At 41.0% G+C, this 23518-nt stretch overlaps 3 protein-coding genes across 3 annotated transcripts; 2 read left to right on the top strand and 1 right to left on the bottom strand.

Moving 5' to 3' along the window:
• The first annotated feature begins 926 nt into the window (after window positions 1-926).
• npepl1 (aminopeptidase like 1) lies at window positions 927-9292 on the top strand. The gene is made up of 12 exons (XM_073467494.1): window positions 927-1201; window positions 2478-2663; window positions 2897-3067; window positions 3171-3260; window positions 3379-3460; window positions 3886-4028; window positions 4569-4646; window positions 4763-4863; window positions 5014-5137; window positions 5325-5501; window positions 6203-6313; window positions 8446-9292. The coding sequence occupies exons 1-12, from the start codon at window positions 1052-1054 to the stop codon at window positions 8602-8604; spliced, it is 1572 nt and encodes a 523-aa protein (XP_073323595.1). The 5' UTR covers window positions 927-1051; the 3' UTR covers window positions 8605-9292.
• Window positions 9293-10711: 1419 nt separating this feature from the next.
• Window positions 10712-14728, top strand: ctsz (cathepsin Z). Its single transcript, XM_073467492.1, has 6 exons — window positions 10712-11003; window positions 11887-12050; window positions 12225-12404; window positions 12493-12643; window positions 13236-13398; window positions 13902-14728. Exons 1-6 carry the CDS (start codon window positions 10876-10878, stop codon window positions 14025-14027), a joined length of 912 nt encoding a protein of 303 aa, XP_073323593.1. The 5' UTR covers window positions 10712-10875; the 3' UTR covers window positions 14028-14728.
• A 680-nt stretch (window positions 14729-15408) lies between these two features.
• On the bottom strand, window positions 15409-21601 carry nelfcd (negative elongation factor complex member C/D). Its single transcript, XM_073467491.1, has 15 exons — window positions 21432-21601; window positions 20610-20719; window positions 20361-20470; window positions 20138-20247; window positions 19887-19994; window positions 19488-19640; window positions 19176-19306; window positions 18675-18840; window positions 18446-18580; window positions 18116-18255; window positions 17714-17828; window positions 17530-17625; window positions 17307-17447; window positions 16010-16139; window positions 15409-15772 (listed from the first exon to the last, which is right to left on the bottom strand). The coding sequence occupies exons 1-15, from the start codon at window positions 21486-21488 to the stop codon at window positions 15738-15740; spliced, it is 1737 nt and encodes a 578-aa protein (XP_073323592.1). The 5' UTR covers window positions 21489-21601; the 3' UTR covers window positions 15409-15737.
• Between the last annotated feature and the right edge of the window lie 1917 nt (window positions 21602-23518).

The raw sequence follows: 23518 nt of genomic DNA, 5'->3' as shown, positions 1-23518 counted from the left end.
TGAGATTTCCTTTTTATTCTCCCTGATATTTTCTTCTGCTTTGCTGATCTTCATCATCAGAGCATCTTCTTTCTCCAGCCACAGCTTCTCCATCTCCTTCTGCTCCTCTGTGCGAGCCTAAAGTTCAGCTCTGATGCTGCTGATCACTTTGAAAATAGGCAAAGACCATTTTCAATGCCAAACAACATATGTTCTGCTAAACCTAATGATATAAAATCAAATAGTGCAAGCATAAGCATTTAATATCATCTATTAAAATGAAATGTCTCAATAAAGTGATGAAAAACAGGTCAATTCAAAAGTCACTGAAAGATGCTACATCTGCATAAGTGGAAAATGTCATTATTTTTATACATTCACAAGCTGACTTCACATTTATTGATGTCAGCGATGATAAATATGTTTTAACACACATTCACTGCAGCATTTGTAGCATTAATGTAGATACGACTCTCCCAGCTTCTGATGTTTAGTGAAGGATTTGATCGACCGCTCCAATATTTTAAGTCATTTTTGGTTCATTTTGGCCCGGTTTTGACAACATATGAAATATCTATGAAATACAATATATCAAACTTTGTCAGGGATAAAATGATCAAGTGTTAGACTTGGATTTCCATTTCCATTGTTTACCGAAACGATAGATGATAGTCTCCTAAACTTTAGACAAAGACTGGAATTTTATGTCTGATATTTGAACATATAGGGAGATATTTATAGCAGTGTGTGGATATATTCAATAAAACTCAAACTCCTCTTGATGCGTCTCTTGATGTTTATAGATACAGACTGTCCTTTTTCTGAAATGAGGCTCAGGGGTTTCTCTTCGTTCATATCTTCATGTAGTTCCTCACCGTCGCCGGCAGAGGGCGATAAAGTGATTACTCACAGCGTCTATAAATGAAACGAGGAAAAGTCTTTTTGTCCTCTCCCAGCTGCCGTCGCCGGTCCCGGCTGCATGGGCTGCTCCAGTGAACGACAGCAGTCCGTCCCATGGTCCGTCCACTTCAACATTACCGTCAGCTAGCCGCCTCTATAGCAAGTCACAAAAATGGCGAACGTGGTGCTGGAGTTCAAGGCTACTGCCGGTGACTCCGAGCCGCAGAGCCGCCCTGTGCTGATCGTCGGACAGCAGGCCATCCTGCAGCAAGTCAGCTGGAGCCAAATCAAAGGGAAACTGCAGCCAGTCGTGAGCAAAGAGGTAATATTGTGGATGATGGTGATGGCTATCTTACAGCTAATGTTAGCCGTATGCTAGCCTAGCATAGCGAGCTAACGCAGCTAGCTAAACTAATGTAACGTCAACGACACTTTAAACACGATTAGCCAGCTAACGTTAACTAGCCCCGGGAATATGAGGCGGTCCCGTTAGCTTGGATAATAGCTTTTAAAGTGACGATTGACATTATTAAGGAGATGTTATCGGTCTTGTTAGCTGGTCAGTGGATAAGTAAATAAGTTGTTGTTGTTAAATTAAACAAAAATTCAGCCAGTGAAAAGTAACAACAATAGTACAAGATACGACTTTTCACGGAGTAATGGAAGATTTTACAACTGGGTGACTGTAGTATGAATTTTCCATTTCCTGGTTTGACAATAATTAATTTTCCTCAGATAATAGCATGAATCTTTGGCCATGAGAGTAACGCTAACTAATATCAAGTCTGAAACCAGTGTTCATGGCATTGACAAACATACTCTGCTGCTCTCATGCTCTCTCTAACTAAAGCGGTGTGTTTAAGACTGTCGTGCAAAGTCCTCAGATGAGATCGTGCAACAGTGACAGCCAGTCTATAAAAGAGTCTGTGAGGTCAAAGAAAGGTTTCCTGCCTCTCACAGAGCTCCTCAATATCCTCTGACAATGATTACCCAACGTGATTGTTACTCTACAGGTGACACTGGGAAGCCTCTGGTTTTAAAACTGCTTTTCACATTTCCCACTCATATTGTCTGTTTCCCTTCTGGGTTTGGTCTGTCCAGTTGTTGTTATGTCTGCTCATTAAGAGTGAGAGTTATAAATCTTGAACCAAAATTGTGGCTTTTAGCAAACAGTTGTCGATGTTCTTGCGCTAAACAGAAAAATCTGAAATTGTATTAAGGTTTTAAAGATGGTCTTTGACGACATTAGGGCTACAAAAAAAAAAAATTGCTGATTAATTTGCCGATCAATTTCTCAATTAATTGACTAATTGTTTGGTATCTTGGATCCCTTCACATGGGCCAAGACTCAAACTCCATCTAAATTTCATCGATGGTCCAAACCCCAAAGATTTTCATTTTACTATTTCATAAGGTCGAATCCACACAATTAATACGTCGTAACCCGACAAATTACTTGAATGATTAATTGCCTAAACGGTTGCAGATTACTTTCCTGTCGATTGGATCAACTGATCTATCAATTAATACTAATTGTTCCTGCTGTACTGTGTCCACAGTGATGCTAAAATATCAGATTTGTCTCATGTTTTTTTCAGATCTGGCAGGCAGCTCTCGGTGCTTTGAACCCAAACCCCACTGACAGCTGCCCTCTGTACCTCAACCATGCTACAGTGGCCGCACTCCCTTCACGGGTCAGCAGGCACAACAGCCCTTCTTCTGCCCACTTTCTGTCCCGTCTGGTCCGCTCCTGCCTGCCTGGAGGGAACAACCGCTGCATTGTGGTCAGTATCTTGTCAATTTTATGTGTACCTGCCTGTCACATAATAGTTACCATTTTAAAGGGAATTTTCTTTCCTTTCCCCGACCTCCTCCAGGGAGGTCAGAGAGCACTTTTAGCTACAGAACAGATCCTCTGTTTCATCATTTTATGACTCCTTCTGGGAGTCCTATGGTACTTAAATCTGGGTCATCCAGTGGAAGTGGAGCAGGTGGTTGATGTGTGTTTCCTCTCCAGATGGTGTGTGAGCGTTCAGATGTGTTTGCCTCCTCCTGCGCCATCGCCAGGGCCTTCCCCATCTTCTCTCGCCGCTCCTCATCCTCACGCAGGCCTGAGAAGAAGCACGTCACTGTGGAGTTTGTGATCGTCGGGCAAGACAGCGGTTCTCTGGATGTCTCAGAACTTAAGGTACTGCACAGTGATTTTTGTATTTATTTTTTTAATCTTAATAACTTCAGGGCCTTTAGGATGCTACATAAATATGGTATTCAACCACTTTTCTCCTATTAAGTGTCTCTCCAACGCTGCTGATGGGGTGCGGCTGGCAGCTCGCATTGTGGACACACCATGCAATGAGATGAATACAGATCACTTCTTAGATGTAAGTGAAAACTGTTCCTCTTTTGGAAGTTTTGCTGACATTACTACAGGAACATTTCTAACTAGTTACATTTATTTTGATGCAACTTCCTGTCACAGACATCCATTTCTGTTTTCAGGAAATCAAGGCTGTGGGAACTGAGCTTGGAATTACTCCAGTGATCATTCGTGGAGAAGAACTGAAACAGAGAGGGTTTGGAGGTACTGTACCTTGACTGTATATGAGTATGTCAGTAATTGGCACACATTCTGCTACTTTACCACTACATCACAGCACTTACAATGATTGTAAGTTCTATTTTGTTTCTAAAGGAGATTGCGTATTTCTTAGCTAGATACACCTGTTTTCTTGCATTATTCTCATTGTCATCATCACCGTACTCCCTTTATTCGGCAGATTACTGTAGATTAAGTAATTAATAATTGACATTTAGTGGTCATAAAAGATTAATCTTTGGATTCATCCACTCAGTAATCCTAAATTCACTTGCGCTTTTGACATTTTTGTTAAAACTTCTTTTTACACGTCTTTGAAAAATATTAAACTTTCAAACTCGAATATTGGGTAAGCCACAAATCTTTGTAGAGCAATAAGCATTTATAATGTTTACTATTTATTCTGTCAGGTATTTATGGAGTTGGCAGGGCAGCAGAGCATCTTCCTGCATTAGCAGTCTTGAGCCACACACCAGATGGTGCAACCCAAACCATTGCATGGGTGGGCAAGGGCATCGTGTATGACACTGGAGGACTCAGCATCAAGGGAAAGGTACTGTTATTTTTTCCTCTGGAGAAGATATAGTAACTAAGGAACATCATTAAGAAAAATCAGTCATTGTTATGCTAATGTAAAGAATATCACTACAGTAATTATCATTGTGATCCTGTGGAGTGACAATTCATTTTACAGCTCAAACTGACCAACATGACAAACTGTTCTGTGTCCTGGCCCATTGACTGTCTTAAAAAATCTCCTGCGACTATTCGACTACTTCAATTAACTCATTGATGACTTCTAAAATGCATTAATTGTGAATGTCCTACTCTGCAGTCGTCTTGGTGATCCTCAAACCTACCCTCTCTGACACCCCTGATCTTTTAAGCTTTAAGTCTATTCTCAGTAATCCGTTCACATGTAGCTGCTGCTGCATGCTAACAGTTAATGTAGGGTCATATGCAAATAAGCATGTGGAGCTCACTGGTTTACAAATATGTAAAAGTGTAAATATATGGACTACTGGGTCACTGTGCAGCTCGATGCATGCAAGAGATCACATTTCATCACATGTGTATATATTTGTCTTTCTAGACCACAATGCCAGGGATGAAGAGGGACTGTGGTGGAGCTGCTGCCATTTTGGGAGCTTTCAGAGCGACCATTAAACAGGTGAGGTGACCTCTTTTTATTTTATCCCACAGCAGCTGTCACAGCGGTCATGTTAGCCTCCTCTTGTTTCCCTGCAGCAGAATTTTTAATCAGACTCTCTCCTCTGTTTGCTTCAGGGCTTTAAGGATAACCTCCATGCAGTGTTTTGCCTCGCAGAGAATGCAGTCGGGCCCACAGCCACACGACCTGATGATATCCACACTCTCTACTCTGGAAAGTGAGAATCTTTCTTGTTTCAAATTACCCTGATTTAGTATGATTGCACATAAACTGTGTCTAATATTATTTCACAAGCTAAATCAACAGGAATGAATGTGGGTTGTGGTATAAATGTTTCATTTGTGGTTCATGTGTTTTTGTTCTGAAGGACAGTGGAGATCAACAACACTGATGCAGAGGGCAGGCTGGTGCTGGCTGATGGAGTTGTGTATGCCAGCAAAGACCTGTCAGCTGATATTATTCTGGACATGGCCACACTGACTGGAGCACAGGTTGGTGACAGCCTTCTACAGACTGTTGTTTAATCTTCCACAGCGCGTATGAAACAGAGGACTAACCTCTATCATAAGGATAACACTAGCAGGATTTCAAACCCAACAAAACCAACAATTAATTTAGCCTTCCAACAGGTCTTGTCTTGTCTTTTTATCTAAAGCTTTTGTTGTTTCTGTTGTGCAGGGGATCTCCACAGGGAAGTACCATGCAGCTGTGATGACCAACAGTGAGCAGTGGGAGGTTGCGTGTGTGCGTGCTGGCCGCAGCAGCGGAGATCTTGCTCACCCTCTGGTCTTCTGCCCCGAGCTGCACTTCAGCGAGTTCACCTCTGCTATGGCTGACATGAAGAACTCTGTGGCAGTGAGTGACAAATTAATCAAAACCCGATGCTTAAATAAGACATGACAATGGGCAAAAATGTGACGTACACGGGAGTATGAAGGACAAAGAATGTAATTGTGTACTTTAAAAATACACACAAAAAAATACAAAGGCTTTGCTGACACTTGTTTTTACATGTTTTCCAACATCACTAATACCGCTTTTCCACCAAAATTAGTGGGTCTACACAGCTTTCTTTCTTTCTTTTTTTTTACGTGGGTACACCTACTAAAAATCACGTATTGTGCCCATACCCACCTCCCACAGGCAAGGCAGCCTGTCTGTGATTTTTATCCGAAGCATTACATTGTACGTCACAGATGTCACATTTCAAGTCACAAATGTGCCGGAAACGGTTGTAACAGAAGAGGAAACAACAATACATCCATTGTGAAAGAAGCGTCTGTAAAACGGTGGAAAAAATTGTTTTGAGCGTCACAACCAATAAAGCTCATTGTTCCTGCATCGCCTCCATCTTGGAATTTGTGCTTGGTTTATTAAACACCAGTACAGGCGCGGCCACATTACAGAGAACAGAAGACTTTTTTTAATTACGGTTTGCATTGTTAGCATTTGCTGGTATATCTCTCTCCTCTGTCGACTGGTAACTGTTTGTCTGGTGACTTGTGTTTATAATTTCTTTCGCTGTTGTTTCTAATGTTTTTCTTGTGTTTTGACAGGATCGGGAGAACGCCCAGAGCTCCTGCGCCGGCCTCTTTATTGGTTCCCACTTGGGCTTTGATTGGCCTGGTGTCTGGGTCCATGTTGATATCGCCTCTCCTGTTCATGCTGTGAGTACCTGTCTGCTCATAGATACTGAACAATCAGTTAGTGGTCTGATTTTTTTTTTTTTTTTTTTTTTTTTTTTTTTTTTTTTTTTTAAACCCCAGAGAAAATCAGGTGATGTGCAGGTGCTAGTTGTAACTCAGTGAAGTGAAAGTTTTCTTGCATGCACATGTTTTCTGCTGCCTGAAACTGGCTTGACAAGCCATTTCTCAAGAGCAGAGGAGTAGAACAGGATGGTGTCATTACAAATTCAAAGTCACAGTGCAACTTCTGCGTCAGAAATGATTCTTGTTCAGACCATGTCTTACTTGAGCTTCTGGTGGTCTGTCCTGTTTTAATCATGGCTGTAGTTGACAAATACATGTGCACATAGACCTCTACAGGATCACACAAACCCCAGTCCTGCAAATGAATAACTGACCTTAATCTTTTTCACCACAAAGTCATGTAAATAAATGTTATAATAGTATAAAATTATTTGTATCTGCATATGGAGTTTGTATGTTCATATGCAATGTCACGTGTGGAAAATGTTCTTGTGCTTTGTTGGAAGGATTTAAGCGCAGTATTAAGTATTAGCAGAAACTAACCCGAAAGTAGAGAGTCAGCAGAATGTTTAAGGAAGTCTGCAATAACTATGATGCCTAACTTTTCCTCTTGGTTTGACAAAAAATTCTGTTGATCATTAAATGATATGGTCACAAGGTTTCAAGTATGTCTAAAAACACTAGTCACACTCTCATATGAACACTGAAACAGGTTTTGCTTGCTGTAATGATTCCTCTTGTTCATACCGGACATTAAAAGATGACTGGGACAAAATCCACAGTCCTTTTTCTGTACAAAAGTGTATGAAAAAGTTAACCTAAGCCTTTATGGCTTCAGGAGTCAGTTGGTAAAATCCAAGGTTATTGTCCTTTTCAGTGAAAAATTCCCTTTTCTGGTTCCTCTGACAGCGCTTCCTTGTCCAGTTGCCACAAAAAGAGGAAATTTGTGCTAAAAGATAGTCACTTGATTTGAATTAAGAAAAAATGTAAAAAATGCAGCCATTTCTTGATGGCCAGAAGAGGAATGATTACATCAAGCAAAGCCTGTTTCAGTTTTCATATTGTCCATCTCTTCTTTGAAATAAACACTTAACTTAGCAGTGTTTGCACAAAAAGATTTCAGTTAAGTAGAAGCGACTGATTGAGGCTGGGTGAATGGGATTCACAAGCTGAGCATAATCAAATGCAAAATACAAGAAGTTTACCCATTAATCTTATTTCAGTTAAGTCAAGAGCAAAATGACCAAACTGTCCAGCAGAATGTAAATGCAAACCATCTGAAACAACACTGAAAGACAATACATCCTGAGACTGGGTGACTCCTTATTCATTAATTTCCTACTTCCTAATTACAGGACGCTTTAAAGTTTATTCCACAGTGAGCAGTAAACTAGTGTAGAAATTTTTGCTTCATCACTGACTTCATCAATTTTGCATGACTTATTTTTGCATCTACAAAATGTGATTCATTTGTGGCATTAAAACCAGAAAGTGTGTACATCTTTGAGTCATGCGTACAGACCTCTGATCAGAACTTATAAAGGCGAACTGATGATCAGACAATAAAAATCCGCAATAAAACAGAAGTGTTGATTGACTTGATGTTAAATATGGTTTACATGTACAGAAACTAGTTGAGCCAGTAATATCTATGAAACTACTGACTTCCTCCTCAAAGAAGCTGATTCCTTGCTGTCCTCATCAATTGTGAAACTGCACTTCTTCTGATTGAAGCAAGAGGAGCTGATGTTTCTGGTAGTGATTGGGACTCCATCACACCTGCACATTATGGACTCTTATCATTCCTGTAGATGTATTTTGCCAGTTTTTCATATCAAAAACATATAAAGAATTTTTTATTCATAACCACTCAAACTGAACTGAAGCCTCCTGTGTATATTTATTCTTCTCACTAGTGTCATCGCCTTGTTGGGTTTTAGGCCAGACATGATCTTAGGTTTCACCCGCATTACTCTGAGTGTAAAAGAGAACTTTAAGGGAAAGCGAAATTAAAGATGACTGCGTGCAACTTTACAGTAATGACACTGAAATCTAACCCTTGTTTTCTGTGTTTTATTTTGTCTCTGCAGGGGGAGCGTGCCACAGGTTTTGGTGTTGCTTTGCTAATGGCCCTGTTCGGTCAGGCATCAGATGACTCCTTGCTGAACAAAGTGTCTCCTCTGGGCGCTGCCACCAACACATCCGAAGACCAGATGGAGCGTGACTGCAAGAGACGAAGGCTGGTGTAGAAACGTCCCCAACGGTTCACTCCCCAACCCCAGCCACTCCGCTGCCACACACCACCTAAACTGTTGAAGCAAGAGCTCATCCAGTTAGTTTAAACATTTTTAACTGTGATTCGACTTCCTGTGTTTGATTACGTTTGACTTCAGTGAATAAAAAAGATAATTATCGACAAATCAGGTGTTATACATGATTCTGATGAAACACAGGCCCTCTTTATCCTCATGACTTAGCACTTGCTGCACTGATCACCTCCAGTTGTTTGCTTTACCTCATAAACATAAACTTTTTTTTTTCTTCAAATGTCCACATCATCAGCAGGCTTTGTTGTACTCTGATAGTTTATGCAAAACCAGGACTTTGCCATACATGTTGTCTTCAACTTTGTAATAATACTGGATCAGTAAAGCTAATTTCTTTTACAGTAACCACTGCACTTTGTATTCACCCTGTGTACAGTTGACTGTGTGATCTCTGGACTAAACTGAGGATCGAGTGCTTACAACAGTGTTAAACAGTTTCACAATGGTGTCAGATAAGTGATGTGACAGATGATGTTGCACATGCTTTGTCAGCACAAAATATACAGGATGTCAACTTCTAAGTTCAAGTGTTTGACAGATTCAAGCACTAGTGTGATGTTTGTCCACCCTTGTGACAATCATGTTCTTCAATAAAGGTGGTGCCATCTGACCTCCGTGTGCGTGTGAAATAAAACACAAACATTTCTTTATTCAAGAGCCACATACTAGCTTTTAGGAGAAGACTCCTACATGACATCTGAGCAAACTCCATCTGCTGAAAGATGCGGTTAAAAGATTTTTAGATTTGTTTTCACTGTCAAGAATTAACTTGTACATTCACTGACACAAGTTTTACTCCACCTAAAATCAACTTTGATCTCCATCATTAGTTAAAGACTAGGATCCATAACAGCCAGTTTGCATCAAACTACAAGAACACCAGGATTACACACCTGTGGATCTTAAATCTTTGTTCTCTTTCTGTCAGTTTTGGATGTTAAAAATTACTGTAAATCTGAGAACTTAATTGCAGGTACATTCATGTTGATCAAGATGGGGTTGTAAGAAGGCTGAAGGTTTTACAGCCATACATAATAATCATAAAGGTTCACTTTAAGCAGATATCATAGTGATAAGAAGGCAGTTTAGCAGCAGACTAGGCTAAAGTGCTGCTGGACTCGTGACAGTGGTTAACTCAAACTGCTTACACTTTGTGAAATAAACTACATGACAATGTTGGCACTTTATTTTGCATTACCAGTTATGTCCAGTGCCACTTTTATTATTTTTTAGGTCACCTTTCTTTGAATGTGTCAGAAGGTTTTGGTGATAAATGGCAGTAGACTGAGAGTTTTGTTAAAGGCATGATTATACAAAACAGGGTTGTGTAAGGTAATGAAAGTTTTGCTACACAAATTACAGAACATACATGCAGTTATTCAGATACAAATAAAGGCTACATAAACACGTAGAGTATCTTTTGAATCTGCGTCAGGGTGTTTGTAAGCAGCAGCAACAAGATGGGGATGAAATTGTGGTCGATATCTTCATGTCAAAAGTTTGACATCTGGGAAACACTGAGTCCACCTCTCCTCGTAGTGCCAATCTAGTTTTTGTAGGAGTTAATACTTTGTTTTTAGGGAAAATCCTGCATTATATACCTTTGATCAAGGCCTCTAAATAAACTTGAGATGCGTTTTAGAAAAAGGAAACAAGGCACTTTTGCAACAGTAGTGACATTAAAAGGAAACAATGGATTACGCCACTCAACCACAACATTAAAACCACCTACATAATATTGTGCAGGTTCCCTTGTGCAGCCAAGACAGCTCTGGCCTGTCAAAGCATGGGTGGGTGGTGTGAGTCAGCAATACATGCCAGGACAGGACCCCACTCACATCACCTGTCAGGGGTTTTAGTGTTGTGGCTGATCAGTGTATTAACTTTTCACAGCACTTGAAAGCTTATTCCCCAGTCTATATATTTCATTCAGCTGACTTTGATTGGCCCATTGTTCGTCTGTGTGACCATCACCTTGACTTACTTCCTTGTTAAACATGTGGCTGCCTGCTCATGATGTGATTTGCTGGTCACATGATTGCAGTCTCGGTACCGGTTTATCAGCCCTGAGCTCTCCCACAGACAGACCCACACACCACTGTTTTGTCTGTCTCTGCCGAGGACGCCACTTTGTATTTCCTCCTCTCTTTTTCCAGTGAATCCCAGCGGCCGGTGCTGTGCTCGGGGTTAAAGATGGCTCGGACGGTCCTGGTTGTTGTCCTGTTTTCGGCCGTGCTGTCCGGTGTGTTTGCCGGGGTGTTTTTTAACAATAAGCAGCCCTGCTACGTCCGCTCACCGAGGAGGAACGACGTCGGACTGAAGTAAGTTAGCAGATTTGTACACTTATAAATAAATAAATAAGCTTGTTAACAGCTACTAAGAAGAATAAACTTATTGCTAGGTTGTTTGCATAAACTAACTGATATTTATAAGTAGCTAAGCTAACATTAGCAACTGTTAGCCACAGACAGCCGTGAGTTAGTTGACTTCACCAGCCTGAGATAACAAGTGCTTTCACTTACATATGAGGAAAATACCTTTTTATCTGTGACATATATAACCTAGCTTAGATGTAGACGAAAGGGTTAAAGTTTGCTTTTGGTTTCATTTCATTCTTGTTTTTCTGAGCACTCTAACTTTCCTAATTGTTGAGCACTTGCGGTCAAACCAAACAAAACTAAACCAGCAGACACGTTTGAACGCATCACGAGATCAGTGAAACAGGCTGAGGAAGTTACAGATGGTAAAAACCTGCAGTTGCATTTTTGGTTGATGTTTAATGTAAATCATCAATCAATTATACAATTTAGGGCTTGACAATTTAATTATATTATATCTTTACAATAATGAGACTGTATCATCACAGATTTTGGATATTGTTATATCCTGATATGGCGTAAGTGTGGTCTTTTCCTGGTTTTAAAGGCAGCATTACAGTAAAGCGATTACATTTTCAGAGCATTTGACTTTTTTCTAATATTTGCCTTAAGCCACTTACCCACAACTATTGTGTTAATATTTTGTGAAAGCACCACTAGTTGTCCCTACAGTGTTGTCTCAATATCAATATAGAGGTATTTGGTCAGAAATATCATAGTATTTAATTTTGTTGCCCTAATGCAATTGTTTTTACATGTGTCTTGCGTATTACTGAGTGTGTTGCTGACGCAGAACTAATGTATCCAATGACCTGTCCGTCCACAGGACTGCTCCTCGTCCTCATGAGTACTTAAACATTTCTGATCTGCCCAAATCCTGGGACTGGAGGAACATCAATGGCACCAACTATGTGAGCACGACCCGCAACCAGCACATTCCCCAGTACTGTGGCTCCTGCTGGGCCCATGGCAGCACCAGTGCTATGGCAGGTATGACGAACATGCTGAGTCATTGTGGTTTGGTAAAGGTCCTCACATGACTGTTCAGAGGCATTTTAATAGAGGGCAACAATCTCACTTCCTCTTTAAACAGATTAACAGGAAATGTTGTTGTGCTTTTCATTTGTCATTTGAATTAAAGGTTTGTGTTTGCTCTCTCGCCAGATCGCATCAACATTAAGAGGAATGGAGCTTGGCCGTCTGCCTATCTCTCTGTCCAGCATGTGATCGACTGCGGCGATGCAGGCACTTGCCATGGAGGCGATCACACCGGAGTTTGGGAGTACGCTAGCAAACACGGCATCCCAGATGAGACCTGCAATAACTACCAGGCTAAAGACCAGAGTAAGAATCCCTCAGCGCACAAAGTGTAAGTTACAATCACTTAACAATGTCCGAGCTGACCTGCGCATGTTCTGTGTCTCTTCCAAAGAGTGCAAACCCTTCAACGAATGTGGCACCTGCACCACCTTTGGAGTGTGCAACATTGTAAAGAACTACACATTGTGGAAAGTGGGAGATTTTGGAGCCGTCAGCGGGAGGGAGAAGATGATGGCAGAGATCTACGCCAGAGGACCGATCAGGTTTGCAAATTATTTATGTTGTGTTTTTTTTAAAGAGCAGTAAACGGACCACTCTATCGGCTTTTTAAAATTATTTTGGAAAGATGAACCACCCACTCCACTCCCCCAAAGACTGTAAAGAACCCACATCCACCTACAGACCAATGGCATGCATAGACAAACACATACATTTACTAATCATAAGCCTGAGAACTGTGCCTATTATAGCAAATCAGACTGCCTGCTGTGAAAAAGGCCTATTTGCATTTGAAAGTAGACACATCTGTAACAGATCTCAGGTCATCAAGTAGTTTGTTCTTTGAAGTAAAGGTTAGAAAGTATTTCACAAGCATGTAGCTCCAAAAAGGAACACAAATAAAGAAAAGGAATAAACAGAATTAGTCTGAATGCAACGTTTAGACATTTTTCTCTCGCTTCTGTTCAACGTTGTCTCCTGTTGCTGTTGTCCACTGCTGTGTAACGTTGCATTATCGTATATGCGATAGTGTATAAGTCCTCTCGCCAGTGAAGCTCTACACTGATCTGATTTCAGTCACTGTTTCCCCTCTACCCAGAGGAAGTAAGTAATCTGTGGTGTTTTTTTTTTCTCCAGCTGTGGGATCATGGCCACAGACAAGCTGGATGCGTACACCGGAGGGCTCTACTCTGAGTATCATGAGGAACCCTACATCAACCACATCGTGTCTGTTGCCGGGTGGGGAGTGGAGAATGGAGATGAATACTGGATTGTACGCAACTCATGGGGAGAGCCATGGGTAAGTACTCAGTGAACGTAGGAGTGGTTGACTCAATACCCTGCTTTCTGAAAGTCATCTGCAAATCATTTCCATTCTGTCCCTGTAAACATTCAAGAAAAAATACTGTGGCATCTTGCCAGCAACAAGTGTTCAGATATTACTAAATTCTGAATGGTGTACATAAATTCATGACATCACTTTTTTCCAGTTAAGCTTTAACCTCTTCAAAACGGTGAGAACAGATAAAACAACAGACAGAAATCTGTTGCAACTTTGGCAAATACAACTAGTAGTGGAATTTCTAATTGATTGTACGCATGTCCAGTGTCGGGCTGCAGCTAATGATCATTTGATTAATCTGGTAATTTTCTCAATCAATCAATGGATTGTTTGGTCTATAAAATGCCCATCAGAATTTCAAGAAGCTGGAGCCAGGAAATGTTTCCTTCTGGCACTCTAAAAATGATGACAATAAATTGATGATCAAAATAGTTCCTGATTGATTCACCTCCTCTCCTCAGGGTGAGAAGGGCTGGCTCAGGATCGTGACCAGCTCCTACAAAGGAGGAAGTGGCAGCACATACAACCTGGCGTTGGAGGAGGACTGCATGTTCGGAGACCCAATCGTCCCCAAGTCCTACATGTAGATGAGACCACTGCACGCACCCAAATGTCTTCCTGTCTCGGCGAGAGGAAAACTTTATATGCAAAATGCTGAAAAGGGAATACAATTTTTTTTTTTTCAATAGAGCTCTTTGAAATCATGTTTTGTTCTTTTAATCAGGAGGTCACATTCAGTGCCAAGGTCTTCCTGCTGGATATCAGACATGCTTGAATCAATGCATATTTTTCTTATTTTCACCAGTGAGGTCTGCAGGCTGTTAAACTTGTGCGAAATGAGACACATCAGTACTTTATGTGCTATATCAAAATTCGAGCACTGCATGTTGAATAGCCATCATACTCTTTAAAAAGATGCAGGAAATGCTTCAGTTTACATCGGGAAGACATAGACAGCTATGTATAGTTTAGATTTTTCAATGCATACTGACTCAGCCAAAGAACAAGTGTTTATAGTTTGTCCTGCGCTGTTACGACACTGAATGTTTTCAGTGTGTGGTGTTATTGTACTGAGGATTTTGCACTACACCCTGATGTATGATCTGCTCACTCAAACTGGAAAAAACAAAATCAACTTTAAGTGTGCCTTACATGAGTATGCAGTCAACTATAGATTTACTGTATGTGATTTGGTATTTTTTCACACTGAACAATCTACACATCAAATTCTGCAAAAATTGCCACCTCAGTTTTGTTTCAAACTTTGCCAATAAACACTTTCAAATGATGCACAAAATCTGTCTTTTAATTACCTCACTCTGTCAGTTTGTCTCTTTTTTTACTAACAAACTGACCTTTGGCGACAAATTAGGGATGCAGCAGTGTATCAGTTCCAAGGTGTACCTAGTATGAAAACTGACTGATCGTATAATGTACATTTTCTTCCTTTTTAGTGTAATTAAAATAATATATCGGAAAACATTTTGTAAAATTATGATACGGCATTCAAAAAGCCCTTCTGTTTTAATTCTTTCAAGGGTTATTGTAACTGAGTAATACTGTAGTACATCATGAAACGTGATGTTTTCTGAGACAATTGTGGCACCATGAAAATTCCATTGCAACCCGAGAGGATGTGACGATAAAGTTTCTTAGAAACGTTTTTGGCCGCTCCTGCAGCTTATCCACAGTTCACAACATTCAGCAGGTATGTGCCAGTCATCAAAGTACAACAGCCACAATTTCAAAGGTTTGTGTGCGGTCAAAGTTCCCACACATCTGATGTAAACTGGTACATTTTGTGGGATTTCAGACCTATATTTTCTGACGTCAGATACAATTGACTTCTTGAGCCATGAGGAACTAGTTTTACTGCTTTTGACCTTTTTTTTTAAACTGAAATGAGTTTCATGATAAAAAAAATGACATTACATTGTGATTGCATAAAAATTCCACAATGCAAGAAACTACATATCGATGTTTTTATTTTAAAACAACTCGAACCAACATAAAATATAGAAAATCAAATATACAGTTGAAAAAAAAACATGTAGCTGCATCTTCAGAGGCCTCTCCTTCAACCAGTCTGTTTCATTAACGTACTCTTCCACCAGCTCTTTGACATTTGCCTTTTTGTTTGCACAAATAGAAACTAATCATTCACTTGGTCAAACTGAACAGTCCGTCTCCAGGCTATGTGCCTCAACAGCGAGCAGAGCATATTGTCATCGTGGAGATAACAAATCCTCTGTCTTCCTGGTGCAACCACCAACAGGAACATTTTCAGTGTCCTCTCATCAGTTAATCATGATGAAGTTTGACTTGCAGTGAGCTGAAAAACAAATAATCACCTCCATGTCAGAGCTTCAAGAGAATGATGAGAGAAAGTGTACAAAAGTAAACACATGATTTTTAAACAGACGTCACTTTATTATTAGTTGTACTGTCCATGTTCATGAATGAAAACCACTTCCTGCTTATTTTCTGTACTTCTAAGCTCGTATTTGTTGTGCTTGGAATCCCTGACTTCCTCAGGATGCTGCATATTTTTGTTATTGGTTTTACTTACCAATGAATTCTGCGACAGGGTCGTGTTCTCCTTCTGTGCGGATTGTTCCTGCGATGCTGTCGTTCTCCAGGATGGGCAGGAAGAGCTGAACAAAGTCTGATGTGTAGGGAGGTGCAATCACATCCAGCACCTGTAAAGAGAAATACTTTTTAATTCACAAGTTAAAAATGTCTTCTGATGGTGTTTCAGGTCTTGTTTTCAATTGAGATCACTTAACAGAAATAAACCTTCAACGATGGATGATTTTGGAGCTACTTTGACCTTTTAAGTGTAAATAGTGAACTTTTTAGCAGACAGTTGCTCCTTCACACATCCAGCAGTAAGTGAGCAACATTATCATTCATTTGGAGTCATATTTGTTGCCACCTCGCAAATTTACGTCCTATATTCACTCACCTGTCACTTTGGTTTTCGCCTTCACCAACTCTTATGGAATATATCTGGCTCTTCAGGTGCTACATGCTCCACTACGTTCATTAGCTAATCACGAACTGTCTGTCTACGGTTTGACTTGGGCTTTTTCACTGAAAACAGCTGCCTTCTGTGGCAGATGACACTATGAGAACAGTGAGAGAGAACCAAAACAAAGTTGTTGGCCCAGCAGCTGTAACTCAACATAAAGCTCTGGAAAACCAAGGGGAGCTGCATATTCACAGACATGTTAGCTCCCTGAAAGTGAAGACAAAACAACTCAATCGCCGCCTGGTGGCTGGCTGCAGTATAGGTCATAAATCCAGCCTCCTCCATGATAAGAGGATGAGACATGGACCGAACTAAAAACCACATTTCTTTCCCAAAAGATATTTTCTGTCTTTTAAGGTAGTTCTTGTCACGCTGTGGTATGTTCAGCTGTTAATTTTTCCGATAGATTTAACTTTAATAAATTAGTTGATGCTATAAAAAGGAGGGGTAACGTCATGATTGACGGCTAATCATAACCCCTACCTAAGTCGGGCAGGACTGATACCGCAGCTCCATACCACGAACAGTACTTCGAGACTGGCTTCAACTGATGTGACCGGTACAAAAGCAGCACTCGCACCTAGGATATTTTGGCTCCATTTTTCACATTGTCACATTGTTTTACGATGTCATTTAGTAAACTATTATTTAGATCATTTATTAAGGTGAATTTATCTCAGAAATATATAGGATTCATGGTTTGGGTGAGGAATATCCCCATTTATATAAAATAAAACTCATTCAAGATACTTTCTGCAGAAACCCTGCAACTTCTGTAGATCAGAGGTCACCTCCTTTAATTTCACAACTAATAGAGATCAGATGCAGCTGTTACCTCAGTGACAAAATATCTAATGAGGGAGATGTCCGTGTTGAGTTTCTCCAGACACTTGCGAATGTAACCGACCACAGGCAGGACGTAGCCACGGCTCAGCAGGTGAACCATTCGGTCCAGCAGAGTCTTCTTCAACTCCAGCTGAGGGAAAAATAAAACAGTACACCATCAGAAACAACAAATGCATCTCTGTTAAAAATTTCATCAGAGTAACACAACACACCTGCTCCATGACGTCCAGCTGAGAGTGCTCCGTCTCAAAAAGCTTGATGAGCAGCTGGAGGACCTGCGGGTGCAGCAGCTGGTGACACGTACAGATCTGTGTGGAGGAAGTATTCTCGTTTGAATTTAACCTCTGTCTTGTACAGTGAACATTTTCAAATTTACATCTAGTAGTAATGTCGTACCTCGTCCAGTAGAGCTAAATGTACTGGAGTGTGGTCGGTCTGCAGCTGGAAGTACCGCGGCTCTGACACCGTCCAGTCCACCCACTTTAAAACCCCCATAGCAACTACAGGAAACCTGAACACAGATATCAAGTCACCATAGATCAGTCAGGAGGGCTCACAATTGGACCTTAATTCTTTTCAGTACAGCTCAACTTTCAGAAAATTTAAAGTGACACACAGCCTCGAGCAGTGAACAACCAAAGTCAATAAAAAACATGTGGTTGATTATCATAAACGTGCCTTTTTGCCTGTCACAGCCATCATAACCCTGTTTCTAATCAATTACAACCTCCCTCCCTAAAAAAAAAAAAAAAAAAAGGTTACGGCTTTCCAGAAACACTATCTCAGCAATCTACTCACCGGATGCACTGGTATAAAGTGCCCAGTTCAGCCACCAGCTCTGTGGCTCCTTTGTTTTCATTGCAGCACAGGTTGTGTACAGTCTCTATGGCCTTGGAGGTAGACTTCAGCTCATCTTTATTGATGTTAACTCGCTTGTTCTGGGATTTAATGAAAAGAAAGTTGTAACATGTTAATGACAGTTTAGGGAAGCAGCAGTTATAGTCCATAAGGAAATGAGTGGTTAACAATTAACTACCTTAGCCAGTTATTACAAATCAAATCACTACTATGAACCAGTTACTCATCGAACACCACACAGATCATTAAATGTGTCCCTCTTGTCTGTACCTTTTTCCACGTTTCAACCACACTTGCGGCGTAGGCCAAGATGTGGATGTATTTGTGTTTGTGGTCCTGGTTGATCTTTGATCCAGGTTTAAACAGTGACTGCATGAACAGGTCCAGAAAGGCAGGCACTCTGATCTATAGATGAGAAAGATGAAAGTATCCCAGTTAACGGCACTTTAATTAACAAACGTAGTGGATATAAACCGGGTCAAAGACGCTCCGTCCTCACCAGCTCCACAGGAGGCGGGTCCATGCTGCTGAACATCTTGAACAGAACTGTGATATCTGCAGGATTCAGGGCTCCTTTGGACAACATGGCGCCCAGCGCCTGGCAGGCTCGAGGATAGGCTGCCGCTGTGCCGAGCGCGAGGGTTATCTGACTGGCATCATGACCTCTGTGATATGAACCACAGAATTAATATCATCAGTGCAATACACACACGCAGGACCCAACCAGTGTACTTCCTTTTACTGACGGGCCCTGTGGCTTGTCACCTTATGTCTTAAAAAAAGATATGCTTCTCTGCTTGTAACCTTTTGCAAGAACTGAATTACTGTGTTTACTGGGGAGAACCTGGATCATGTATTTTCACAGTAATCAATCTTCCAGATTTAAATAAATTCCTGATTTTATTCGGAAGTTATCTACATAACTCAGCCATCTTGAGCAGTTAACTGTATCCACTTGATTGTCACTGTGAAATTATGCTGAAAAAGAGACTAAATGTACCTCTCGTGCGCTGACTTCTGCACCTCCTGGCCGATCCTACGAACAGCTGAACCGCCCTGCTCCTCCTGAGCGAGGATGGACATCATCGCCTGGGCAAAGAGATAGGTGTGCTCGCCGTGACACACCATCTTCTACAGGAAATAGGAGGGAGGAACTCAGCAAGGATAATCACATGCAGAAAACTGACGAACAGGATATAATTTGAAACTAAAAGTAACATAAAAAGGAAAATTATTAATAAATGGAGATAATATGGACCTTATATTTCATAGCTGCAAGGTTAATAAGACAGAGAAGCTGAGGAATACTCACAGCAAACTCTGGCAGGTTCTTCTCCAGGTTTTCTTCTCCTCCATCCAGCAGCGTGGCCAAAGACGTCCTCAGCACCCGAGAGAAAACCTCCAGCTGCTGACATGCTGTAGACACACTGGTGATCTCACCCTGATAACCTGCGTCTGAAATGAGCTGAACAATCACAAAGAATATACATGACGTCACCAACACATGCAGACAGATTCGTTTTCATCTTTACAGGCAGAAGAATGTAAAAAGGGGAACTTCAATAAAGGGAACAACTTAATTAACTTAACTTTAATTTACAGTGATATGAAACTAAAAAGTAACAATTCTCACATTCAATAAGCAAATTACAGTACATTTAATTGAAATGACCATAGGAACGGCCCTCCTATCACCACGACTGTACAGTACCTTTACAGTGAAGTTGAGCATCAAGCAGTCGGGGTGAGCCTCTGCCAGCTTATAGAAAAGATCTCTCCACGTGGTGTGTGCTATCATCTGCTCGAGCCAAGCAGGAGTCTGAAATCACAGAGGACTGGATTGGTTTGGTTCATGTGAGTTTTTTTTGTATTCAACCTAGACAACTAAACATTAAGCACAAGATGCTCAGGATCTGTTATCACTTGTGTTTGTGAAATTACAACAGAATGTTCAAATCTCACCTCTCCCTCAACAGTGAAAATAGAGTCGGCTTTCTGAGGATCAAAGTGCTTTATCAGGAGACTCTTGAGGTGATTTTCTACTCGCTCCTGGACCTGAGCAGGCTCTACACCTGCAGTAAAAATAAAGGAATTGCACAATAATGAGAGATCATCAGGCTAGAGTCAGAGGAGAGGGATAGGGAGACACAGAAAATATCACAGGATCTCATAATCTGCTACCTACCCATCTGGATGAGCCACTCTGCCAGCAGATTAACGGTCTGGGCCACAGCAGAGTAGTTTTCAGACAGAAGCTGGATGACATGTTCTGGAGAGCCACCTGCTTGGAAATACCTGTGAGAAAAACAGGGTTTCTGTCATTCAGCTCTCAGTGGGTCTATGAGTCACATGTATTTAAAAATGTTTTGAGTGTGGCGAATAATGACAGGTCTGAAACACTAACCACTGTTTGTGTGAGAAAACATGTGCTTACATTTTGAGGGTGTTGAAGATGGCGGGCTCCATGATGTAATCCCTGCTGGAGAATTTCTCCAGACAAGATTCCTGGGTCTTCCCATCATTCTCCCCATCCCCATAATCCTCCTGAAAGATACATTGATTTATTTGTTTATGCTCCTGTAATGGCTCAGTAACATGCTATTCTCTTTACCTCTTTTTTAATGCAAGAACAAACCCCATTAACAACATTTTCATGGATGATGTGCGGGCTGACAAATGACAAATGTATTTCACACAACTCAAATGTATTCTTGAGCATCATTAGACTTTAATCACAGTAAAATGTGGATATAAGCTTTGTGCTTGAGTTCAATCTAGTTCAGGGAGTCAGTTACCATGTAAATTATCTTTCCTGTCTTATCCACGCATGATTGATTCTTATAGCAAGCCACCTGGTTTCTTCTGCCGAGCTTCAATGGCTTAGCTGTTACCTGAACGTGGATTTTGCAATCTTATGCTACACTTAAAAACATACGCAGACGGAGATCAAACAAAAGGTTTATTGATACATTAAAGTAAGCTGAGCACCAGCTAACGTGCAACTTCCCATGCCCAGCAGCTGCAGCGTTAGCCTGTAGCCGGCTAACAGAGCCGCTGAACTGCTGCGAGTTCACACCAGGCGGAACAGTTCAGTAGTCCGGCTGTTTGTCTCTGTACATCACCTCTGTGTTAGCTGAAAATTAATGTAAGGTTGTGACAACAAGCAAGCAGCTGATGTAGCTGCAGCTAGGCTAATGCTGCCTAGCTAGCTAACTGTGCAGTCTCAACAGCCAAACAGCAACAAGTCGTTTCTCACCAAGTTACCGTCCGTGCCTTCCCAGTCCCCTGCCGTGCTGTAATACTCCTCGTCCATGATGACGGGAAAGAAATAACGTTGAACTAGCAACAATAACCCGGACGTAAGTTTTAAATCTTGTGATGTGACTTGTTTTAACGCCGATGGTGCTGAGTGGTCGAAGATGCTGGAAGCAGCTAGCTTGTTTAGCTAGCAAGCTAACAACAACAGGCTGGCGGAAAATGGCGAGACGGTGCACAGCAGGCCACGCCCCCCCGCGTAGGCAGCTCAGGGGCTTCTCCCTGAGTGAGGTCTGTCAGGCACAACTGTCTCAGCAACCATGGAGGTATAACTCTTCTAAATAATAGTCATAATTCATAACAACTTCATTTCATTGGTTTAGATTTTAACAATAGAGTTTGAAAGGGTTGAACGTCTTAAGAAAAGGTTACAGATATTCAGTGTTACACTATAGAACTCAAGATATAGTTTGCCTGACCCAAATAAACAAACAAATAAAAAATAACACAGCTGGGCATGATGAATAAACGCAAAATGCAATGTACATGTTTTATTAAAAGGACAACTTCCCTAAAATTAGACCTTGACAGAGGCAGCAGGTGCTGTGGCATTTCAGGATGTGAGATTACTGTTGTTGAGTGTTTTGTGGTGTATTTGCATGGATTACTGAGTTTTAAGTGTGTGAGCAAAAAGGGAGTCTATTTGTGCACATGTGAGCATTTTGCACCCACAGCTCTGTCAACAGCACAGTATTAGCAGGCCTACATCAAATTAGGAAGTATCCTCCATGTGCACGAAGAAGAGACAAATTGAATGTGATCTCCACTGAATTATTAATCCATACTGTATAAAAGTTGTAATATTTATCTAGTTAAAATGTGAGTTTCTTTAGGATTTGTACTAACTTGTATCACACACAGCAGCACGACTGTTTCCTGCTGTTGTTTTGAGTTCCTAAAAATAGACTGTTTGAGAAAAACATTTCACTTTTTTCAGACACATTTACAGCCTCGCTTGATTGGGTTTTTTTTTCTTTCTCTCAACTAGTGAGACACATTTTGTTTTCCACAATACGCCATGAAGCTGTTAAATTTACAGAGGTTGTAAGTAATCTGCAATCTTTACGAACCTCTGGAGTGCTGATAAGAAATATTAATACATTTGTATACATGCTGGAACTGTCTCAACAAACCAACAAATAGGTTTAGTTATGCTCAGAACACCTGCTGACATAAACCGGTCAACTACAGTCAATTATACTTTCAACTAGAGTGAATTTGGTAGAGTGCTGGCTGGCAACACTTCCCAACATGTCAGGCCGCAGCAGTACGCTCCACCTGCAGGAGTGCCTCCCAGCTCCGACGTGCACTCGCTCACACAAGCTCTTCTCTCAGCTGAAGAAGACGATCTGAAGCTGTCTTTGGGAAACACTGCTCTGAAGGAAGAAAACAAAAAGCTGCTGAATGAAAATAAATGGCTACAGAGTAAACTGGGCAGAACGCTGCACATGGCCAAACAGGAAATCCAAAGGTTGGAAGAGGCTTTAAAGGCCAGAAAAGCAGGCCAGGATGCATGCAAGCAGAGAGAAGAAACTGTCAGACAGAACGAAAAGGAAATCTCTGCTCTTCAAGAAAGTCTGCATGCACAGAAAGAAAAGACAGAAAGAAGCTATCTGGACCAAAGAATCTGACAAGATGAGTGCCGTCTTTGAGAACGATCTGCAAAAGGTCAAGTCGGTGTGTGACACCCAAATTCTCACAGCTTGTTTCAGAAGTGAAATAAATATTTACTGTTCTTACATTTTCAGGCGCTTGCCCTTAAAAAGAAGAAGAAGAAGCAACACTTCTGGGCAAGAAGAGGCAAAAGCACAGCAGTGAGGATGAGGAGGGTGCAGTGAGCTCAGAGAAGCCACAGCGACAGTGAAGTGGAGGAAGAAGGTGCTCGTCCAGTACAAGCTGGACAGCACTAAACCATCCATCCTTCACATTTTCTCTAAAGTTGAAAGTGTATAAAGCTATTTAACACCGCACTTGTTTATATGCCTTATTATTTTTCCTTAACGCCACGTGCATTCTGAAGTATCGCAT

Source organism: Pagrus major, chromosome 6 (assembly GCF_040436345.1).
Source record: "Pagrus major chromosome 6, Pma_NU_1.0".
In the NCBI taxonomy this organism is placed as follows: Eukaryota; Metazoa; Chordata; class Actinopteri; order Spariformes; family Sparidae; genus Pagrus; species Pagrus major.
The sequence above is the reverse complement of the archived record's forward strand: the minus strand, read 5'-3'. Positions and strand labels throughout refer to the sequence as shown.